The sequence below is a fragment of the Puntigrus tetrazona genome, chromosome 5 (genome assembly GCF_018831695.1).
Source record: "Puntigrus tetrazona isolate hp1 chromosome 5, ASM1883169v1, whole genome shotgun sequence".
Classification (NCBI taxonomy): domain Eukaryota; kingdom Metazoa; phylum Chordata; class Actinopteri; order Cypriniformes; family Cyprinidae; genus Puntigrus; species Puntigrus tetrazona.
The window spans coordinates 21,875,667-21,896,851 of record NC_056703.1 but is presented as its reverse complement, the minus strand read 5'-3'; the positions used below and the strand labels follow the sequence as shown (position 1 = coordinate 21,896,851).

The following is a 21,185-nucleotide window of genomic DNA, read 5'->3' as shown; positions in this document are numbered from 1 at the left end:
TAAACCGATTATTTCTGTGTCTCGCTCCATTATATATATAAAAAAAAATGAACCTGCTTTTGCCGTGAGTTCTTCACTTCCTCTTTCGCTATCCGCGGCCGTAAACAGACGACGGGGGAAAGTCAAGCTCTGCCGATAACCGACTGCAAGACGAGATTAATCGATCACAATCGAGCGAAACAATTCGGTCTTGATCGATCAGCGAACGCGACTTCTTTTGTTCCAAAACTAATCAGATAATGCACAGATATTGCACAAACACTTTAAGACACGCTGATTTTGACGCACTGATCTACCAGTGTCTTGACTGATTTATCTTTTGCTTGCAAATGCATAACTAGTACTAAAATAAAACGTAACTTATAAAGCCAATAAAATATACAATGTATACAAGTAGATACGTACACTACAACTTTAAACAAACGTGACGTTATTCTTGTGCATTGATATTGGCATTTATATTCCGGTTTATAATTGACAAAATCGAAAGGGGATATTGAGTAATACTAATTGTTAATTATTTTGTTAATTTGGGAAGAAACTTTTAACTGGGAAAAAACTAAATATATTTAATTCAACGTATCTATATACATCTTATATCCGGAAACACTTTCTCTGCTTGTCACTGTGAAACACAGCAATAATTTAAATGTCATAGAATAATAACAAAGCTATGATTCATTGTATTTGGCACGTTTGCGTTGTTTTTATATGAACGTTTCCGTTCGTTGTGTTTATGACAAACATGATTGGCTACAGCGGGTTAGACAGACAGCCGCTTCAGCCAATCAGCTGCAGGGACCGAGGGCGCTCAGGCAGCGGCGAGGCGGAGGAAGCGGGCAACCACGGTCACCCTCCATCTTCGATACCATCGTAACGACAGTTTGCTTGAGGGGGAAACTGACAGAAAAAGGTAAATATTTTGTATTCTGCGCACACGAGGTAGTATATACGGTGAGTCAGTGACTTAAAATGATATTTAATTTCTTTAGTGTGTGCATGTGAGGCTGCGGGCTTTTGCACGTAAATTAATTGACTTCATAGTTCGCTGCAATGCTAAGCGTGCAGACCGTGGATACAATTAAACATGAAAATAAATTGCTTTGACACTTGAACGAAATGATTTTGGTCTATGCATGTATTTGTGTTTGATTTACTAAAGCCCAAATAGCCCTCCTGGTGAAGTGAAGCTGTTTTTTAGCTGCAAAGACCTCGGCCTGTGTTATCCTGTTAGCACGCAGGCTAATATCTTAGCGAGCGTGAAGATGATCCGCCGAGCGCGTACAGTAACCAATCAATGCCTCGCGTGTGTTTGCTCGGACTGTACAGGCGCACAGTTTGGAATAAACTGCTGAAGGGGTGCATGAATCATGAGCGGGCTGAATGTCAAAAAGCTCAAAGTCAATGAGCTGAAGGAAGAGCTCCAGCGGCGAGGCCTGGACACCCGCGGGCTGAAGGCGGATCTGGCGGACCGATTGCAGGCGGCGCTGGAGGCCGAGGCGGCGGGGTCTGCGCCTTCGGACGAACAGGATCAAGACTACGAGGCTGGCGAGGAGCCGGGAGAGGGCAATGATTATCAGGAGGAAGGTAATACTTGTTTTGTCTGTGTTTTTGATTGCAGTACAGGCTGTGTTGTTGCGAATGGAGATGTGCTTCACAGTGATTAGAAGAGATTATTTATTAGGGTCGCCTGGCAACGTGTCAAAACACCATAGGGGGGTACCCCTTTTAAGGCAGGAGACCCAGTTGGGAAAAATAAGAAGTGATTCCATTGTCATAGAAAACGTACAAATTTTCATTTTACATCAGAAGAAAATCAGGTGGCATAAAAATTTATCTAGGTACTACAGTAGCTTTTGAATATATTTAGACAATAATGCAACAAAAACACGTGCACACATACATGCATGTATACAAATAAATATATGCGAAATCTGTGATTTTGGGGTTTGTAAAAATCTTTTAGTAAAAAATAAATAAAATGTCCTGTGAATTGTAAATGTTATCAAACCTTGAATAAGCTACGGATATACTTATAGATACAGCCTTACTTTGCTTTGTTGTTGTTTTGGGAATAGTTTTTTTGAGTACATTATGTTAAAAAAAAAAAAACAATTGTAAAATGAAAATTGTATTTGCGTAATCATAAATGACTGAAAGAATCATGGAAATTACTTTTAGGTATTAATGCAACACAACGTGTTTGTTCTTTGTAACGTCTGCACAGAATTTGCAACCAGGGAGCAAGATTATGGAGAAGAGGCCAAGGCACAGTTTGATGATGGAAACAGCACAGACCTTTACCAGGGTGGATTTGATGATCAGGGAACGGAGAGTAACGAAGGCAACGAGGACAGCACCGAGACCCCCATACCTGGTTTTGGAACAAGTGATTATTCATCAGACGCGATGCCGGGACAGATGACAGAGCAGTACTCCTATGATCAGGATGAGTTCCCGGAGCCTCAGGCCAAGCAGCCGTACCCTGAGGAATCAGCCAGGCAGCACTATAAGCAGGACGAGGTGAAGCAGGAGTATGAGGAGACTGAGGCTGCACACGCAGAGCCAAAGGATGAGCAGAGACTCGACGAGCCAGAGACACGGGAGACCCCAGAAGGAGAGTCAAGTCAACGCAGCCAGCAGGAAGAGCCCGGTAAGTCTGGTCAAGTGTTTAAATGGCACTTTATAAATACATCTGCTGTATTGATATAAGAACGCATGCTCATGATCAAGTCGGACTGTGCCGTTAGTTAATATTATACTAAAGAAAACTTTTTTATATATAAAGCTGTTAATGTAATTCCACAAAATCGCTGTTAAATTTGTCCAACTGTTAGAGAACTCAATCAGTTACAACTACATTGTGCACTAGAGTGCTTAGCTCTCAATCTCTTTCTTTGGAAATATCTTTCACGTTTTTTCTTCCAGATCAGATTTCTTCCTGACCGTTGTGGTCTATTACCACATAAATATATTTGATGTAGCTTATGATATTTTTATCTAAATCTTTGCAGAGAGTTACGATGTGAAGACTGAGTTCAAGGGTGACGAGGATGTTCCACAGCGGGCTGAGCAGACGGGTGACTGGGATGCTCAGGCCAAATCAGAGGAGGATAGATACTCGTCATACAGTCGCAAGAGGTCATACGATGAGAGTCGAGGATACGGTTATTATGAACACCGTGAGGAAAGAAGGTAAGTTAAGTCTCGTAGGATTTGCTTGTTTTTTTGCTCAATCTCATAGTTCTGTTTGCTTGTTGTTATAGAGGAAGATCACCACAGCCCCCAGCTGAAGAAGAAGAGGAAGACATTGATGATAAACTTGTGGTCATTGACACTTGTGAGTATAATTAGATATAAGATATATGTTCTTCTGATGGATGTGATTGTTTTACAGTAGGTGTGTAACTACAAAGTCAAAGTTATGGTTTGGTATGTTTTCAGTACAGCAGAGGGAAAAAAACAAAACAAATGCTTACACTTTTGGATGCAAAATATTTGAGACAGAATTACTTTGCTCCATCTGTCTGTCTGGTGCATATGTGTGCTGGCACTTGTTCATTAAAGTCTGCAAAATGAAGCATAGACCTTTATACAAAATAATTACAACCATTAATTGTATTGGTAACTGTATAATAAAGTCTCCTTGTTACAAGTCACATGTACTTACTATAGTGATAGAAAGAAATTGCACATAATTGCAATTCAGAGCAATTTTCAGGATTCTCAAATTTACAGAATAGTTTGGTAATTTTTAATAGTGTTATGTTCACTGTTTTATTCACATGACATAATGGCTTATTTGCTTGTCTCTAGATAACTGTGACCTGCACTTCAAGGTGGCTCGTGACCGATACAGTGGTTACCCTCTGACCATTGAGGGTTTTGCCTACCTGTGGGCAGGTGCTCGAGCCACGTACGGTGTTACCAAAGGACGGGTGTGCTTCGAAATGAAGGTAACAACGATGCTCTTCAGTATTTGAAGCCATGTTTGAGATAGTGTCTGAGATAAGCTCACAAAGATCTTTATTGTCCTGCTCCTTGTTTAGATAAATGAGGAAATTTCAGTAAAGCACCTTCCTTCATCTGAGCCTGACCCTCATGTGGTGAGAATCGGATGGTCCCTGGATTCTTGCAACACTCAACTTGGTAAGTCACCAGACTTACAATAACATTGACTTTAGCAAGATTAATCCAAATGCTGCATAGATTTTGCCAGAAAGTGTGAGGTTTTTTGGGGCTGCATTATCATTTCTGTTCCTTCATGTTACAGGGGAAGAACCCTTCTCTTTCGGCTACGGAGGAACTGGCAAGAAATCCTCCAACTGTAAATTTGAAGACTATGGGGAAAAGTTCAGTGAAAATGATATCATTGGCTGCTATATTGTAATTATGTTTTTCTCTCAATCTTCTATATTATATTACACATAATGCCTAATATGGGTTCAGAAACTATCATTAACCACATTTTTTTCCCACTTGGATTGTTTTCCATAGGACTTTGAAAGCAGTGAGCAAATAGAAATGGGATTCTCCAAGAATGGCAAGGAGCTGGGCCCATGTTTCCACGTCTCTCGAGAAGAACTGGCCGGCCGTGCTCTTTTCCCACATGTATTGGTGAAGAACTGTGCTGTAGAGTTCAACTTTGGACAGAGAGAGGAGCCCTTTTTCCCTCAGCCAGAGGGCTTCACCTTCATTCAGGATATTCACCTCGAGGAGAGAGTCAGAGGGACACTGGGACCTGCTACTAAAGCTGATTGCGAGGTTTAATGTGGAACAATTAATTCTTATCAACAAAACCTCATTTGTATCAATTAGCTATGTAATTATAGCATTGCAATTTTTAATAACAGTAAAACAATGACATTTAAAAGACATGTGCATGAACAGTGGAAAGAAGGTATTGGTGATACCTAGCTTTTAAAATATTGACTCCATGTTTTCTTCTCAGATCCTGATGATGGTTGGTCTGCCTGGTAGTGGAAAAACAACCTGGGCCATAAAACACGCTAAAGAGAACCCTGACAAGAAGTACAACATCCTGGGCACAAATGCTATCATGGATAAGATGAAGGTATGCCTGTTGAAAATGCTGAAATATAACTTCTACCTAATCGAGCGCACCCACCTCTACTTTTGTAGTTATTCTCCAGACCTCAATTAGTTGGTTTTAATATGGTCTGCAGGACTTCACAACTCAAGGGCTAAAGTTACTCACCCCCAGTTAAGACCAATAACTCATCTAGTTGTTCAGGCCGTCCACAAATGAATTGTTTTGAAAACAAGCAGTTATTCCAGTCAATCTATACACTGAAGTTTATTGCTCTGTCTCAATCAGGTAATGGGACTTCGTCGTCAGCGCAACTATGCCGGACGCTGGGACATACTTATTCAACAGGCCACACAGTGTCTCAACAGGCTTATCCAGATTGCTGCCCGGAAGAAGCGCAACTACATACTGGATCAGGTACTGCCGTACTTGCCTTCTTTTGCGCTGTCCTCTCAGCTAAAGCCCTCCCCCTTCCTTCTCAACCCTCCCCCAAAAAAACACATCCACTGCTGCTCACTGATGCACATGTTCATTAATGCACTTCTGTTCTCTCTGTAGCCTAGTCCAAAGCATTGGTTAGCCTATTGTGCTTTTGAAGACTTGTTTTTTCCAGTCCTTTTTCTTTGTCCTGAACATGTTGCTGAATTATGATTTGTTTTGTTTTGCTTAAACGTTAAAAAAAAACGATCAGGGAAAGAATGCAGTATAGTATGTTGCAATGAATATTTTTGACTTTATGTATTGCCTTGAGATCTTTGCCACACTGTACAAGTAGTCCATGACATTAGTAAGATGTTGAAAAACAAGTAATCACTGCCTGGTGAGTAAGAAAACGCCTTCTGTTGCTATGGTAACTGTAAAGAAAACGAGAGAAGTTTTAATTAGATAAACTTGGAACTTTACTTGAATGTTGTGTTTAAATATGAATGGCAGGTAAGTGGAAAAACTAACCTGCTTGAAGTTTACAGGTGGATAGATCCAGAGGTTGCAAGGTAGGTAAGGTCAAAGGACATGCTAATGGTTCCTAAGGAGTTCGTGAGTATGAACAGGTAGGTTCTAAATGTTTGTCCGTGTCGGGCATGCTGGCCTTTTGAACACTGGGTAAGTGAAGGTAAGGAAGGGGACCCAGGCAGTGCATGAGACTAAAATACAGAAGAGTGATTATTATTTACATTCTTCAGAAGTTTGAGATGAGTTTTATAAAGTCAGGAATATTGGAACTGATTGATGCAAGCACATACATTTTGAGCATAACCAACAGTTCGATTAGTTTGAGAGAAAGCACTCCCGGTATTAAGCTTTCATGTAAGAATTTAATTTCAAGCAATTCCTTGTAACTTGGATCTTTTAGGTCTTGGATATAGTATTTTGGATCATGGATATAGTATTTTGTATTAATGCACAGAGTTCTCTGTAACGTGCATATTGTAAGAGAACGGCTTTCGTTAATATTGCTAGTTTGAGGGAAGCAGAAAGGGTCCCCTGTACAATGTCAGTCATTCACAAACGTCCTTATGTTGGTTTCTTCCCAATTCACGGTAAGTCAGTTGGGGTTGTGAGAGACAACCGCTAGTCATTCCAGAGCAGTAACTATAGACATGAAAAGAAACAAAAAAAAAACTCTCTCACTTTCATCGTTGCAGGAATCCAATTCCCCTCCTACGGAACGCAAAGCCGTAACAAAAGCAAATAATGAACAGCTTCTACTTCTTTCTTGTCACCATTGCTAGACAAATGTATATGGATCAGCCCAGAGACGAAAAATGCGTCCTTTTGAAGGTTTTCAACGCAAGGCTATTGTAATTTGTCCCACGGATGAGGATTTAAAAGAGCGAACGTTAAAGCGAACTGATGAGGAAGGGAAGGATGTTCCCGATCATGCTGTGTTAGAAATGAAAGGTAGGAATGCCATGGATAACCAAAACAAATGTTCCAAACTACACACCAGATCTGCTTTTGCTGTTTTTTTGTTTGTTTCTTTATTTTAAGACTTGGAAGAACCCACCCGTCCCTCCTTCTGTTAAACCTTTTTGCCAGATAAAAGAGCTCCTTTCACCTTTTTTTTCATCTCTCCCTGCCCTGTTAACCATATTTTCTTACATTGTCTCTCATGCCATTCCTCACCACTGCAAACCAGCTCAGATAATCAGGATTGAGGATAAGGATTGCTGCAATTGGCTCTGGCTCTCCAATTCACTTCAGCAACCGAGCAGTTTGTATTGGCTGTATTATTAAATGTTGAATAAATTATCGGACAGCTGTCCTCAGCTAGGTACTTCTTAATTTGCAGGGACACCTTTTATCATAACACTCTTTTTCTGGCAACTGTTTTTAGTTTAATTTTCATTTCCCAAGACCCCCCTACATTGTCCTCATATTCCTACTCTGGGACAAGTGTTTTCTTACACTGCTAAGGCAACGTTTGTCCTAGAGCATGTTAACTTTATCACCACATGCTCTAGTTCTCTCTCTCTCTCTCTTTTACTCTCTCTCTCTGTCCCCTTGTTCTGTCCCCTCCCCTGTATTTTTGCTGTCACCATTGTATGGTGCTGATAATGATTCTCTTTGTCTTTTGCCGGCGCGGCTGTTCTGTCCCTCATTGCGTGCCTCTGCTCCCGCAGCAAACTTTGTGCTGCCCGAAGTCGGCGAGTTCCTGGACGATGTGGCGTTCGTAGAGCTTCAGCGGGAAGAAGCCGACGCTCTCATCAAGCAGTACAACGAAGAAGGCCGTAAAGCCGGCCCTCCCCCAGAGAAGCGCTTTGATAGCCGCCAGGGTGGTTTCCGTGGCCGTAGTAACTTCCAGCGTTATGACAATCGTGGGGGACCTCAGGGTGGCAGAGGTGGCTACCAGAACCGGGGCGGCTCTGGAGGCGGCGGCTACCGGGGAGGTAAGAGTCCGGAGTTTACTAGTTTTGTGCTTTTCAGAATTAGGGGCAGTAAATTAGCATTTTTAATTATGTATTTATGTATGTTTGGGTTTTTTTTCCATTTATTTTAATGATAAATTTCATTTAAAAAATGGCACTATTTTTATGTGACATCATGGAATTGCTTTCTGATTGCATACAAACACAGCTGTCACCATATCAGTTATTGTAATGAAAATAATCTCAGAATGCTTTGGTATTAATAATACTGCAGTGTTTGTAGTAGGACTGTCAAAAAAAAAATAATATTCATCAATTTTTAGAAATAAAAATCCACAATTTTAGGTGTATGTCAGCCTTATCAGTGGCACACAGAATGCTACAATAATGTAAGTGTTGTTTGTATTTTGATGCTCTTATTAGCCTGTCCAGTGGAACCCTCTAGATGCAGCGCTGCTACTTTGTTCATTCAAAAAAATGCCCAAAAAGAGAACATCGATGCAGAGAAGATCTTATGGCGAAACTGAAGTAGTTTACACATCTATCACCATTATAGTCACGTCTTGCACGTTTATAAAGCAATGTAAAATTTATGTAAGTTCAACTTTTAAAACAGGACTCAAGACTTTATGGCAGGTAGATCGATCTGGTAGATAGACATGGCTTTCTTTTTAGCCAGTCACAGTCATATCTGTTGAGCCTGTAAACACTACGGTTAATCAGCGATGTTTAAGAACACTACAACGCTCAAATGTTAGGTTTGATAAACCCTCTCTGGCTTTACTCTTTTCTTATTTTTTGTTCTGCATTGATGGGAATGCCTACAAGTTGTTGATAATCAGTCAACTAATTCATTAGGATACAACCGTGGAGGCTACAACCAGAATCGCTGGGGAAATAACTACAGGGATGGAGGAGGCTCTGGAGGTCGTGGTGGATACAATCGTAACCAGCAGTCTGGAGGCAATTACAACCACAACCGCCAGGGCTCCTACAACAAGAGTGGCTCTGGATCATCAGGAGGCTACAACCAATCACAGGTATCAAGAGATCGATAACATTATCTAAGTTAGCTTTTGTATTCAACAGGGCAGGTAGTCATTGCATGCATCCTGTTTTTTTTTTAATTTTTTGTAGCCTCAGTCTTACAACCAAGGCTACAACCAGGGCTACAACCAGAGCAACTACAACCAAGGGTACAACTACGGCAACTACAGTCAATACCCAGGATACAACCAGAGCTACAGTCAAACTCCAGCGCCCACAGGACAGACCTACAACCAGCAGCAGCAGAGCTACAATCAACAGTACCAGCAGGTGAGAAACTGCATGCAGTGACCAGGGTCACAAATCTATTTTACCGTTTAGGGGGCAGTATGAACTAAACTTAAACGATTTGTTTAGAACCTTTAGGCATTATCAAATGAAGACTTTATATTGGTTACTTTAGTAAACAATTATTCAAACTAGGAAAACATATACAAGAAAAGAACATTTCTTATTTACACTTTGTTGTCTATGATGAGTGAATTAATGAGTGCAGAGGCTTAACATGAGCCGCAATTAACAGTAACTTGAATGACGACAGCTGTAATTGACGTAGGGTTAGTTCAATTAGAACTTTTAAGTAACTTTTAAAAAACGTGCTTTAGAAAAATGCATTACTGGTGTGCATCTTAAGACAAAACAAAGGCACCGACATGTTTTAGTTTCAGTGAGTTCAAGCTTATTTCAGCTGAAAAATTGAAGGCATTTTAGTCTAGGGCTAGGCTTAAGTCGTAGTCTGCGAAACTGAGGGTTAGGTTAGTAATTGTGCGGTGACATTTTTCGCCCCCTTGCCTTGCATGCATGTGTTTTTATACACTGTACCTTACTTCCCCCAGTACGCTCAGCAGTGGCAGCAGTACTACCAGAACCAGAGCCAGTGGAACCAGTACTATAACCAATACGGCAGTTACGGCAACTATAACCAGCAGGGCACCCAAGGCAGCCAGGGCGCCCAGGGAACACAGTAGTAGCAGCACCGCAGCCGTACCAGACGGCCCATTCCCTAAGCAGCATTCCTCATGCCTTTTTTTTTTTTTTGGCTCCTTCTCTTACCCAGTCTTACCTTTTTTTTTTTTTTTTTTTGCCTGCTCTCTGTAAACATTTATGCTCTCCCTATTTATGCCAACCTTAAAGGTAACCACATTTATGTGGCCCTCCATCGCTCCGTTTGAGTTTTGGTGAGAAGTATCCCTTTTTTGCTCTTCTACTAAATATTTGTTTACATGCAGCTTGATCTTTTTTTTTCCTCTGTGTACTTGTAGATGAGAGGTTTGAACTTTGAATTTAGTAATATGTGGTTTAGTCTGCTGCGAACAGCTCTCACACTATGATGTGCTTGAATGTTTCAAAATAGAGCAGGAGAAATTTATTGAGAAAGCTTTGCACGCTTAGCTTTACATCTGATGTATGGAGCGAAAGAGAGGCAAGGTGTTTCTGTGTTCCAATAGTTTTACCACTGATTTTATTTTATTTTTTATCTTGTAAGATTAAAGAACCACATTTTGCGGTAGATGGTTATGGGTATTGTTCTGTGTATGATCATATGCCTGTATGTACACATCGATGTAAGACCATGTAACACTTTTGTCTTGGTACATCATATTGGAAATTTTAATAACCTAAATCTTGAATAACACTTTTCTGATGTCTCAAGCCTTTGAAGGTTATCATTTTCCTTTTTTATATACCATTTTTAAAATGACTCTGATTGGTCTGATACACATCTACTCCCAGATTTCTGATTAGTAACGATCCAAACTAGTTCCTTGTGTGGATATGTTTTTACCTTGTGTCTTGTCTGTAAAGCAGTATCTGCATATGGTTTTGTGTCAAATCAAAACACATTATTTTGTATTTGAGAATATAATCAGATGAACCATCCTGTGTGTTTTGTTTTTTTTGGGTTTTTTTTTTTTTAAATGAAGAATATTGAAAGAGGAAATGTTCATTTTTCATTTGATGCAATTAAGTTGAGACAAAGTAGTTTTCTTTTACATTTCATTTCCGCTATTATTTCCTCCACAAAATCCAACAAATAAAATGCAAATAGTATTGGTGGAAATTTCTGCACATTTAAGTGACAAAACTAACAACTCCCATTTCATGTGTTTTTTTAAACAGTTGGGACATAGTTAATTTGGTTTGTATATTAAATAAGTAAAATATGAGGGGAGAAAAGGTGAATGCACAAAAGTATATAAAAAAAGTTACATATACAAAATATTGTATTGTGTAATTACCATAGTGTATATAATAAATTCAGTTACCTAACTTTTCTAAATTAAAAACAAAAGCAAAAACAATAATGCATATTCTTTTGTTCATAATTTTGTAGATGTATAGTTAAAAAAAGTGTTTAATGTACAGAAGTTAAAGGAATAGTTCACTCGAAAATTTTAATTCTGTCATCATTTCCTCAAGTAGTTCCAAAACACAGCACAAGGGAAGATACTTTGTAGAAAGTTTGTAACCAGACTGTTTTGGGTCACCATTGACTTCCATAGTATTTTTGGAGGGCCTGGCCCCACACTACTTAACAGCCAATCAAAAATTGTTGTGATATTTAATTGAGCTTCCTATATTTTTCTTTTTCGTTTTCTTCCCGCCAACACCAACACATCTGCTATTTTCGCGTTTCAGGGAGCCGCTATCAATAAGCGCGCACGTTTGAATGAGCGCTCGAGCTGTTTTTTTCACGGTGTCAGCGGAAGCGCGCTTTGGCCGCGCGCGAACTCATTTGTGCACGACGTTTTTTGTGACTCGAGCTCGTCTTCCGAAGATGCACGCTGTGACTTCAAGCGGCGCTGCGACGACCGATCGGTGTATGACATCAAAGTATCGCGAGAGCGTTTGACAGCTGATGGCTCCATATGCTCATTATAATCGCTCTCGCGATACTTTGATGCCGGCACGAATAGGTCACTGCAGCGCCGCGTCAAGTCTGACGCGCAAACACACCTGTCAATCTATTGTTTCCCTTTTGTTGAAAGACTTCACATCTGTTACTAGCATTAGTGACGGAATCATCAGTTTGATGTTCAGTGCCCAGTGTTTCCCCTTTAGCCAGGGATATCCGAGAAACCAAAGTGAAGTTCAATGAAAAGAAAATGACAGCCGCGGTCATCAGCGCCTACACCTGAGCCTGCTGCCGATATACTAAAACGTCTCTTCAAGGCGCAGACAAAAGACAATAACTGAGAAAGAAAGACCTAAACTGATTTTACTGGCCGGCAAAGTTTTTATGCGTCATTTCAAAGATTGAGTGCTTTGAGTGGCTAGCAGCTAGCACCAAGCACAAGTTTTTAAAAAAGGCACATGACTGACGCATGGACTTTATTATATTTAGGTGAATGTTTTATTATCAATGCTTTTTTAGGTGATGCGGTGTGTGGATGTCTAGTGATTTTAGAGTGAGGTGAATGTGCATAGTGACCCGTCTAATACTGACTTCTTGAGTACAACTTCATATATGCTCCCACAAATATTTCATAGTAACAGCAAAAATATTGCCTGCCATTTAGACATGCAACATGTATTGTGATACCGCCCCTAATAAATCCTGGAAAGTCTTTTCATATCCTGTTAGCAAGCACTAATTTGAGTTCTGTTTCGCTTGATCATTGCCTGCGGAGAAACTGTATGTGTATTTTCACTTTCATTTTTCAATATAAATCCCAAATTGAATGCAGATTACCAGCTTGGAAGGGGAGCTGGTTATGTCCGCATCATATCACTGTTTATTCATCCCATTTTCTGACAACAGAAATAATAAATTGCATAAATGAAATCAGATTCCCCTCTCTTTCAAGTCTCGGAGGTAAATAAACTTAGCAGGAGGAATTAAAGCACCACCCAACCCCGCCTACGTTTGTGATGTTTACAAGGTGTACCTGAATCTGATCTAAAGACGCCTCACCACAGATCGGGAAAACTCTGCTCCAAACATCCTGCTCTGGTATTTTCATTATAGTGTCTGCTTTTTGAAGACGGCCACAAAATGAGGTGGGTTTGTTTGTCCAATTATAGACAATACAGGCTATATATAGGCAAACTTGTTTACAGTTCGTTCAAAGACTTGTCTCATTTCTATCTACTTTAAAATCACTATGGCATGCATCTAACCTGACTGGTCTATCTATACTGGTTAGTCTTTTCATATCCTGTTAGCGAGCAATAACGCTGAGCGAAACTGCATTGGATGTGTATTTACTTTTTTTTTCTGAAAAAGTACTAATCATCATAAATCACGAATTTAATGCGGTTTAACAGATTGGAAGGGGAGCTAGTCCACATCACACACATTCATGCCATTTTCTGACAACAGTAATAAATGAAATTTCAGTTTTACTAAAAAAAAATTGCCTGTAATAAAATTCAGCGTCTGAGCACAGAGTGGGACAGAACATTACAAACAAATGCAGGAGACTGAGAGGCAGAAGGCAAGTATGATGCAATGGCGTCATGAATATGCAAATTAGCGGGTGCTATTATCTAGTGATATCTACATTTTCCATTGAAAGAAGTTTTTTTGCTCCTTTTATTCATATCGCTTTTAACAAGTTAAGCTGCTCCCTTCTGTTAATTGTTGTCAGGTCTTGAACGTCAGTTCTTCCTGCCTGCCCTGTACCTGTTTGTTGTGGCACTCTGCAGCTATATTTAATTAATTTGACTTTATCTATATAGATAGACAGGCTTATGTAATTCTTATGTTTTGTTAACTAATTTAATGTATTTAAGAGATGTATTTATAGAATTCTCTCTCTCTCTCTCTCTCTCTCTCTCTCGCTTGCTTTTGGGTCCATGACATTTAATGTTTTGTCCAAGTGAATGATTTCTTTTTAAAATAATTGTATAAGTTCGTTACGCCGCTTAATTTTGGAAAAACTTTAGTTTGAATTGAATTCAAGTAAATAAAAATAACAAATATTATTTTATTTTTAAGTATCTCAAACCAAATTTAGGGTAGTGCAACCATTTGCACTTCTATTAATGAGATGGATAAGTCATAAGACTATATCTGGATGGCACAAGATTTTAATGGAACTCATCCCACTGGAATATTTCACATGTTTAGATAATGGTCAGTCAGGTCATTTTTATAATGGAAGTCTTATAGAGTTATTTAGTGATCAATCTGTCAACTATTCTGTGTAATGAGTAAAATTTTGAACTTGAATTATGCTACCACTATGTATTTAGTGTTGTTTTGCCACTTAAATTTTGAATATCAAATTTTTCTTTTCTTGTAACAATTGTGTTTTATAATTGTGTGTTTTGTTCAAATGGAAAATGTTCAACAAATATATTTTGGGGGGAAAAAGAAAATCTAAATAAATTTAATTCAAAATAAAACACTATGGCATATAAAATACAATGGCAGATGACTTTTGAAACCTTTCCTATCAGCAGATTTTACAAACTAGTAGTAGTTTTACTAGCTTTAAAGATGAATTAATAATAATAGAATGAGGGGGCAGAGTTTTTGCAACGTAATTGTTTAAACCATTTGTTTCTACTTTTCCTTTTTTAGTTTTGAAGGTGCCATAAAATCTAAACTGCTTCTGCTGGAGTGTCATTTTACTTGGTCTCTACGAGAAGAGGATGACTTTGATCTTTGTGATATACTGAACCGTCTGGAGGAACAGATTCAGCTGGAATGTAAAGAGGCGAGGGTAACTCGAGCTTACAGCAGTCTTGGATTTGTTCATTATCTCCATGGCAACCAGCAGCAAGCACTCGCATATCTGCAGAAATCAGTGGAGCTTGCAAAAGAACATTACAAAGACAGCGATGAAGTTCTTATTGTTACCTATGGAGACCTTGCCTGGTTGCACTATCATATAAAGGAGTTCTCTAAATGTGAAGACTACTTCAGAGAGTTAGAGAGGATCAGCAAGAAACATTTTGGGGGATTCACTTACACTGTCGAGGTTCTCAGAGAAAAGGGTTGGGCATTTCTTAAATTCTCTGACAAATACTCACATGCCGCAAAGGAATGTTTTCGACAGGCCCTTGAAATGAACCCGGGTGACAGTGATTTAAATTCAGGCTATGCAATTGCATTGTACCGCACAACAAAAGGCTCTGACTCTTCAGGCTCAATAACGATAAACCAGCTTGAAAGAGCGATAGAACTTAATCCAGACGATGCTGTTCTACCACTGTTGTTAGCCTTAAGAATGCTGAAAAACAGAGACGATAAGACATTTGAACCTGTGCTGAAGAACGTGACCGTAGCGCTGAGGATGTCCCCTGAGAACCCACACGTCATAAGATACACAGCAAATTTTTTCCGCCAATTAGGAAACATGGACATTGCCATTAATCTACTGGAAGGTGCCTTGCAGGCTACCCCAAACTCTGCTTTTATACACCATCAATTGGCTATGTGCTACAAAAAGAAGAAAACATACCTGGAAAAGAAACACAAGACACAAGGAAAAGCAAAGTTTAATAGTAAAGAGTCAGATGAAATAAAGAAATACCGGGATCAGTGCATCTATCATCTGGAAAAGGCGGTTTTACTAAAGCCATCTTTTGTGATCGCTGTGGCAGATTTAGCACTGCATCATGGACAACTTGACAGCTGCAAAGGTGACAAACTTTTTGAAAAAGCATTTAAACTGGCTTATAATGAAAAGAAACATCTGCAGTCGGTTCATTGTTCATGTGGCCATCACCAGCTGTACTGCAAAAGATCGGAGCAACTGGCCTTCCACCATTTCATGCAAGGTCTGAGTCTGCAACCAGAGTCAGAGCAAGGCAAGTTGTGTGAGGACAAACTTAAAGCCATGATGCAACATCGTGTTAAACGGCTGAACAGCCCGGATGACGGCATGGTGTGTGGCATACAGGGATTCATTCATGAAGTAAAGGGTGAAAAACTCAAGGCTGAGGAGTTTTATGAGAGAGCCCTAAAACATGGGTTTGATTTTGGTAAATACAATCTCAAGTTTTTATTAAATTCATTTTTTTAATATTTAATGTTTTTTTTCAGTTTTATTACTTAAAATACACTGCTCCCCAAATTTTGGCTAGCATATGTGCATGATCAGTCTTCCTGCTTAGTGAAAGTAGATTGATGCTCGCCTACCTGACTGAATAGCTTTTTAATTTTTGAAATTTATTTTTTAACCTTGAATACCTCAATTTCTTTTCAGTTTTTGTATTACTTATCAGTTTATTTGAAGATGGCATATAGGAGTCAAATATCAAATAAAGAAATGTTTTTGCTTTTTTACTTTGTCAAGTTTTAAGACGCCATAGTTGCTTATCAATTGGCTATATGTCTTAGACCTGGATCAACTATTGTGAATTCAAAGATATTACATTTTCATATAAAAAATGCACGTATCTCCCTCACTCAGCTGCCTCTTTAGTGAATTTGTTTTTCTTATATATTAGGTGAACTGTTCACAGAGATAAGAATTTGGCTCATGAGTTTCGGTGAAGCAGACAAATCTGTTCTAAGCCTGATTTTTGATGGAGGAAGTTACAAAGTTGAAAGTGGGAGGATTGTGACTTTCAAAGGTGCAATGAACAAGAAGATTGTGCACTTAGTTAATATTGATATCTGCAATGCCAAGATGATTCTTCGATGGGAAAAAAGGAGTCCTGGGCCTCATGCTGTTCTTCTTGCCTTAACTCAACATGATGGGACATTCACAGACCAAACCAAAGAGATTCTTGAAAACTTGGAGTTTCTTGGAGAGAAATTCTGGAATCATGTCATCGTATTATGTAGCTGTAACGCAGATGCCACGGTAGCTCAGAGAAGCGAATTGGAGTGTATTCAGTCACGTCGGCAAAAACCAATCAACTACTACATCTGTGGCTTTGCACCAGAATCTACACAGAGGAAGGAGCTTTCAGACAGAATACAGATGATGATCAGGAAAAATAATTCCATGCATCTGGTAGTACCCGACATTTCTGACAGAGATTATCAATCCCCTTTAGGCATCGGAAGAGTAAGTCGAAATGATCTCCTTGCAAATGCAAGCCGGTCTAATTTGACAGTAAAATTACAACTTGAGCACTTGTTATTTTTCACAGAGGCTAGATCTGAAAGATTATCCGTTCACTCCCGAGGTCCTCTTTCAAGAGGGGCAAAGGAAATACAGGTTTGTGTCTACAAACAGCTGAAGTAACAGCTGGTTCTATCAGCATGCTTTCATTTTTTTTTTATGTTCCCTTGAAATCAAATAGGTTACAGTGCAGCCATGCAGGCTGGTTCCATTGTAAGTTTACACGGATTGGTTTTAACATGGAGGGGGAAGGAGAGGTGCTGTATAGCACTGATCTTCAGAACGATGACTGTCCAGTCCCTGCCAACTATTACCAGGCAGGACCCGTGTATGACCTCAAACGTGTGCAGGGTGAGCTGTCTCAACTCAGTCTACCTCACTGTGAGACCTCCATTGGTGAGTGGGCAATGTTATGAACAATAATAGTGCAAACTTTTTTTTTTAATAGTATAAAAATATAACAATGCATTACATATTTTACATTTACTATTTATAGGACAGATAAAAAAAAGTAGTTTTTTTCCCCCTCAGAGGATGCCTGCCACTTCATGTCAGTTACACATTGTTCTAATCAGATAGTTGATATCCTGAAGCCTCAAAATGTCACAAGCACACATGTCACAGCGAGCATCAAAGAAACCTCAAAGTTTTTTATTGCCAAAAAAGAAAACTGGTTCACTGGTCATTGGTCTAAGATGCTTGGCCAAGTGATGCTATTCTACTTAAAGCCAGCACATAGATTGCATGTGTTTCTTCAACCAGGCAGTGTGGACCCTAGAGAAGTACATCTTAACCAACACCCCTCACCCCTCCATTTTACATCATTCATATATTTTGGATGGCTTTTATAAACAACCATACTTGTTCTTTGTTCTTTCAGGTGGAAACATTCAATAAAGATTACACATTAATCCAAACAGCTGAATGCATGCTTAAATATGAATGTGTGTACAGCATGCTATGTGATCCTGTTGAGAAACACGGTCTTTCAGAGATGCCAAAGATACAACCAATGGTCAGTATACGGATTGGAAAAATAATTTTCTCAAAGCGTTTTTCTTCTACTTCAGTTTTTTTTAGTTCTAGTAATCATGAGGGAATCATGTATCAAAAAGTTTACATATTTAGAAATTTCCTCAGACATAAAAGACTTAAAATTGTCCCTAGCCATCTTCTATATGTTTGAAGTGTTTTGGTCAGGATATACTAAGATATATAAAAAGGATGCGTTGACACACCTGTGTCTAGTTAAGCACAGCACATTTTGAGTAATAACTCAGCAGTGTGTTATTCCTTCTAATCAATCAATCAATCAATCAATCAATCAATCAATCATTTTTATTTATATAGCGCTTTTAACAACACAGGTTGCATCAAAGCACTTTTTTTTTAACACAAAATGACACAAAATGTGTTAAAATAGTCATAACACACACACACACACACACACACACACACACACACACACACACACACACACACACAAACAAACAAACAACAAAAAATAATTTTATCCCCCCAAAATTAGTAATTTAGCTGTTTCTGGGTGCCTTTTTATCAATCTCTTTAGGACATAAAGCTTCATTGCACGAAGCAGTGGAAACATTACTATCCAACATTTGATATAAAGTTGCCAGATGGTGTGATGAAGGTGGGTTTACATCTCAAAAAGGAAAACCCCAGGGAAGGAAGGGTTGAAGTTGTATGGAGCTGTGACCTATCACTGACAGGTAACACACTTTACTCTTTGTGTTAGTGGAGCACAAAAGTTTAGGATGTAAATTACTAAAATGACAGCAGTTCACGGTTCACTTATCTGCACTGCAGAATACTAAAAATGTCTAATTGTTTAAAGATTAAAGAACCATATATTATTTTTATATTGTAAGTTTTTATCTTACAGACTATACAGCAGAACGCAGCAGACCGAGCCTATGAACAGATGAATGGTGTGAGCATGTGACTTAAAAACTAAATCTTATACATTTTATTTACGTTTGAATCACCTTGTAGCTTGTTAGTTGCAGTGGGGAAAATGATTAGCTTCTGTTTTTTAATGTATTGTATAAATTAAATGCGTTGATGACTGTAGGTGTTTTCTTTATGAAAAATAACAAAGCTGAACTCATCTAAAAAATGAGAAATGTTAATGTCATTTTTTATCACCTTGATGACATTAATGCAAACTGGTAAATAAAATCACATAGATATAGAATATGATATAGAATGGTATTTATTTGTTATTTTCAAAATCTTGCTACAATACTGTATGTCAAAGCGTGTGATACTGACCACTGTACCTTACAGTCTTTTAATATTTTTTGAGATGTACTGCTACTGCTAGTGAAAAGTGAAATTTGGATTGTGATTCATTGGGTTTGTCCAAGTTATGATTAACTGTAAGGTAAATAACATAGATAGAGGTGACAGAATATATTTTATTTCCTATTTCACCTCAATAAAGAGGTGCTGTATTATCTTAAAATTATTAATATAGTTAATTCAAATGTATGTTGAGTTTAGAGTAATAATGTGTAAACTGTTGTGTTTTTTTTTGGTTCAGTCTTTAACTAGCCATGAAACTATTTGATGTTATAATATTAACAATGCAGATTCTTATGATACAATGTTTAATTCAATTTTTTTAAATATGGTTTACCACTTTAAATTTTAATTGTTTAGGCTATCTGTAGTTGCCTATGTGGATGTTGGTTGAGCTTGTTCTCAGTCTACTATTGTCTACTAAGGTTTGAATGTGAATAAAACGGCAACAAAAACAACTCAGTTTCCAATTATTACCGCTATGCAGGGGTGGTTCTAGGAGACCATTAATACATACAAAGATAAAAATAACCTAAATAAACAGTATTTAATAGTGTTTATTAATTGACACTATTACCTATAATGTACATAATTTACAGTGAGTGTGTTTTTTTAATTAAAGGAATGCATGGATCCACTATAATGACACCTCCAATATCTTAATTTTTCACATTTATTTAATTGAATTATGTCTTAAATCATTGGATATTGGTCAAGACAGCCATTGTGACATAATAGCGTGTGTATTTGCTTATTTGTTCGAGAAAATTCGAAAGGGAATTACCCGATCTCATGAAAGTACATTTTAATGGCACGATTTTCTGTCATTTGATGTGCTATTTATAGCAAAAACTTACTATACATGGCACAGCAAATAGAAACAGAAGATTGTGCCACTGAAGCGCTTTTTCCCACGCTGTCCGTGCAGCGTCTTTAGTGCTGTTGGACTAACTATTTTCTGCAGTCCATGCACATTCTTTTATCGAAGAGGAGACATAAATTTATATTTCAAATCCTTTATTGGACAGATGCATATGATACAAACATCAGCTGCTGAGTTCATTCACACAGGAAAAAGTGCGCTCACACTCCAGCAGTTCTCAATATTTATCGTCGTCTCTCTTCAGTTCACACCCCCTCGTGTTATCTGACTCCATTGCCTCCTTCGGTGTTGTTTCCTCTTTGCAGGAAAGCTGACCTCTTCATTCCATCTGTGACTTATAGAACATGAAGAAAGACATACATGACCCCTGACCCTCTCAACTCTCAAGCATGCAGCTTGCTTATCACTCCTCTGCACGCAGACATAAGCCAGGGACGTTAGCTGACAGTTTTCTGTTGAACTAACATTCTTTTGCACAATATATTGCTTTCACAAACACCATGTCGCTTAAAAGATATATTTGCTACTTTGTATTTAAATGCCATAGCTGATTATAATGCTCATAATAAACTGTGAATTAATGCAAAACATTTGTATAATTGTAAAAAATAAAACATCATTAATAATAATTCATAAAGGATGGAAAATATCCCACAAATCCCTCTCTTGACCTCGTTCTCGTTTTCTTCTTCTGACTCCAATTCACCATCTCCCTCCGGTAACAGCAATGGCATGCTATATGGTGGAGGGCTGTCTTTTTTCTCAATTGCAGTCACAATTAATCTGTTACACAAAGATCTGATACATGGTACACAACAACTTCCACAAGTAATTACTATTCCCAAAAATACTGCAATTGAGGAAAACAAAGCAATTCCTAGGGAATCTTTACCAGTCAGTTCTACTCCCACTACCAAGTACTTTCTGATTGCATCCGTTACATCCATTACTGCCCCTTTTTGGGTATTCCCGTAGAGCTCACAGGTCAA

At 38.5% G+C, this 21,185-nt stretch overlaps 3 protein-coding genes across 8 annotated transcripts in view; 2 read left to right on the top strand and 1 right to left on the bottom strand.

The window, feature by feature from the left end:
- The window catches only part of im:7138535 (uncharacterized protein LOC797998 homolog), a 2,936-nt gene extending 2,796 nt beyond the window's left edge, over positions 1–140 (bottom strand). For all 3 annotated transcript variants that reach the window (XM_043238285.1, XM_043238287.1, XM_043238286.1), the window contains exon 1: positions 1–140. This exon is cut by the window's left edge and continues 14 nt beyond it. In XM_043238285.1, coding sequence (XP_043094220.1) covers positions 1–30 — 30 coding nt within the window. In that variant the 5' untranslated portion in view covers positions 31–140.
- A 632-nt stretch (positions 141–772) lies between these two features.
- Positions 773–10,845, top strand: hnrnpul1l (heterogeneous nuclear ribonucleoprotein U-like 1 like). 2 transcript variants are annotated; one of them, XM_043238785.1, is made up of 16 exons: positions 773–913; positions 1,330–1,587; positions 2,228–2,653; positions 3,015–3,195; positions 3,267–3,340; positions 3,817–3,956; positions 4,050–4,149; positions 4,274–4,386; positions 4,498–4,764; positions 4,952–5,074; positions 5,339–5,467; positions 6,781–6,949; positions 7,672–7,938; positions 8,776–8,957; positions 9,055–9,234; positions 9,801–10,845. In XM_043238785.1, the coding sequence occupies exons 2-16, from the start codon at positions 1,371–1,373 to the stop codon at positions 9,930–9,932; spliced, it is 2,700 nt and encodes an 899-aa protein (XP_043094720.1). In that variant the 5' UTR covers positions 773–913; positions 1,330–1,370; the 3' UTR covers positions 9,933–10,845. The 2 variants fall into 2 exon arrangements, with proteins under 2 accessions (XP_043094720.1, XP_043094721.1); XM_043238786.1 differs by having other exon boundaries at positions 824–954.
- Positions 10,846–12,829: 1,984 nt separating this feature from the next.
- Positions 12,830–19,771, top strand: LOC122344823 (interferon-induced protein with tetratricopeptide repeats 5). 3 transcript variants are annotated; one of them, XM_043238398.1, is made up of 9 exons: positions 12,830–12,966; positions 14,495–15,900; positions 16,369–16,934; positions 17,020–17,087; positions 17,173–17,387; positions 17,523–17,773; positions 17,872–18,006; positions 18,562–18,721; positions 18,895–19,771. In XM_043238398.1, exons 1-9 carry the CDS (start codon positions 12,962–12,964, stop codon positions 18,927–18,929), a joined length of 2,841 nt encoding a protein of 946 aa, XP_043094333.1. In that variant the 5' UTR covers positions 12,830–12,961; the 3' UTR covers positions 18,930–19,771. The 3 variants fall into 3 exon arrangements, 1 of the variants encoding a protein (XP_043094333.1); XR_006250934.1 differs by lacking the exons at positions 17,523–17,773; positions 18,895–19,771 and having other exon boundaries at positions 17,173–17,342; positions 18,562–18,696; XR_006250933.1 differs by lacking the exons at positions 17,523–17,773; positions 18,895–19,771 and having other exon boundaries at positions 18,562–18,696.
- Positions 19,772–21,185: the final 1,414 nt, after the last annotated feature.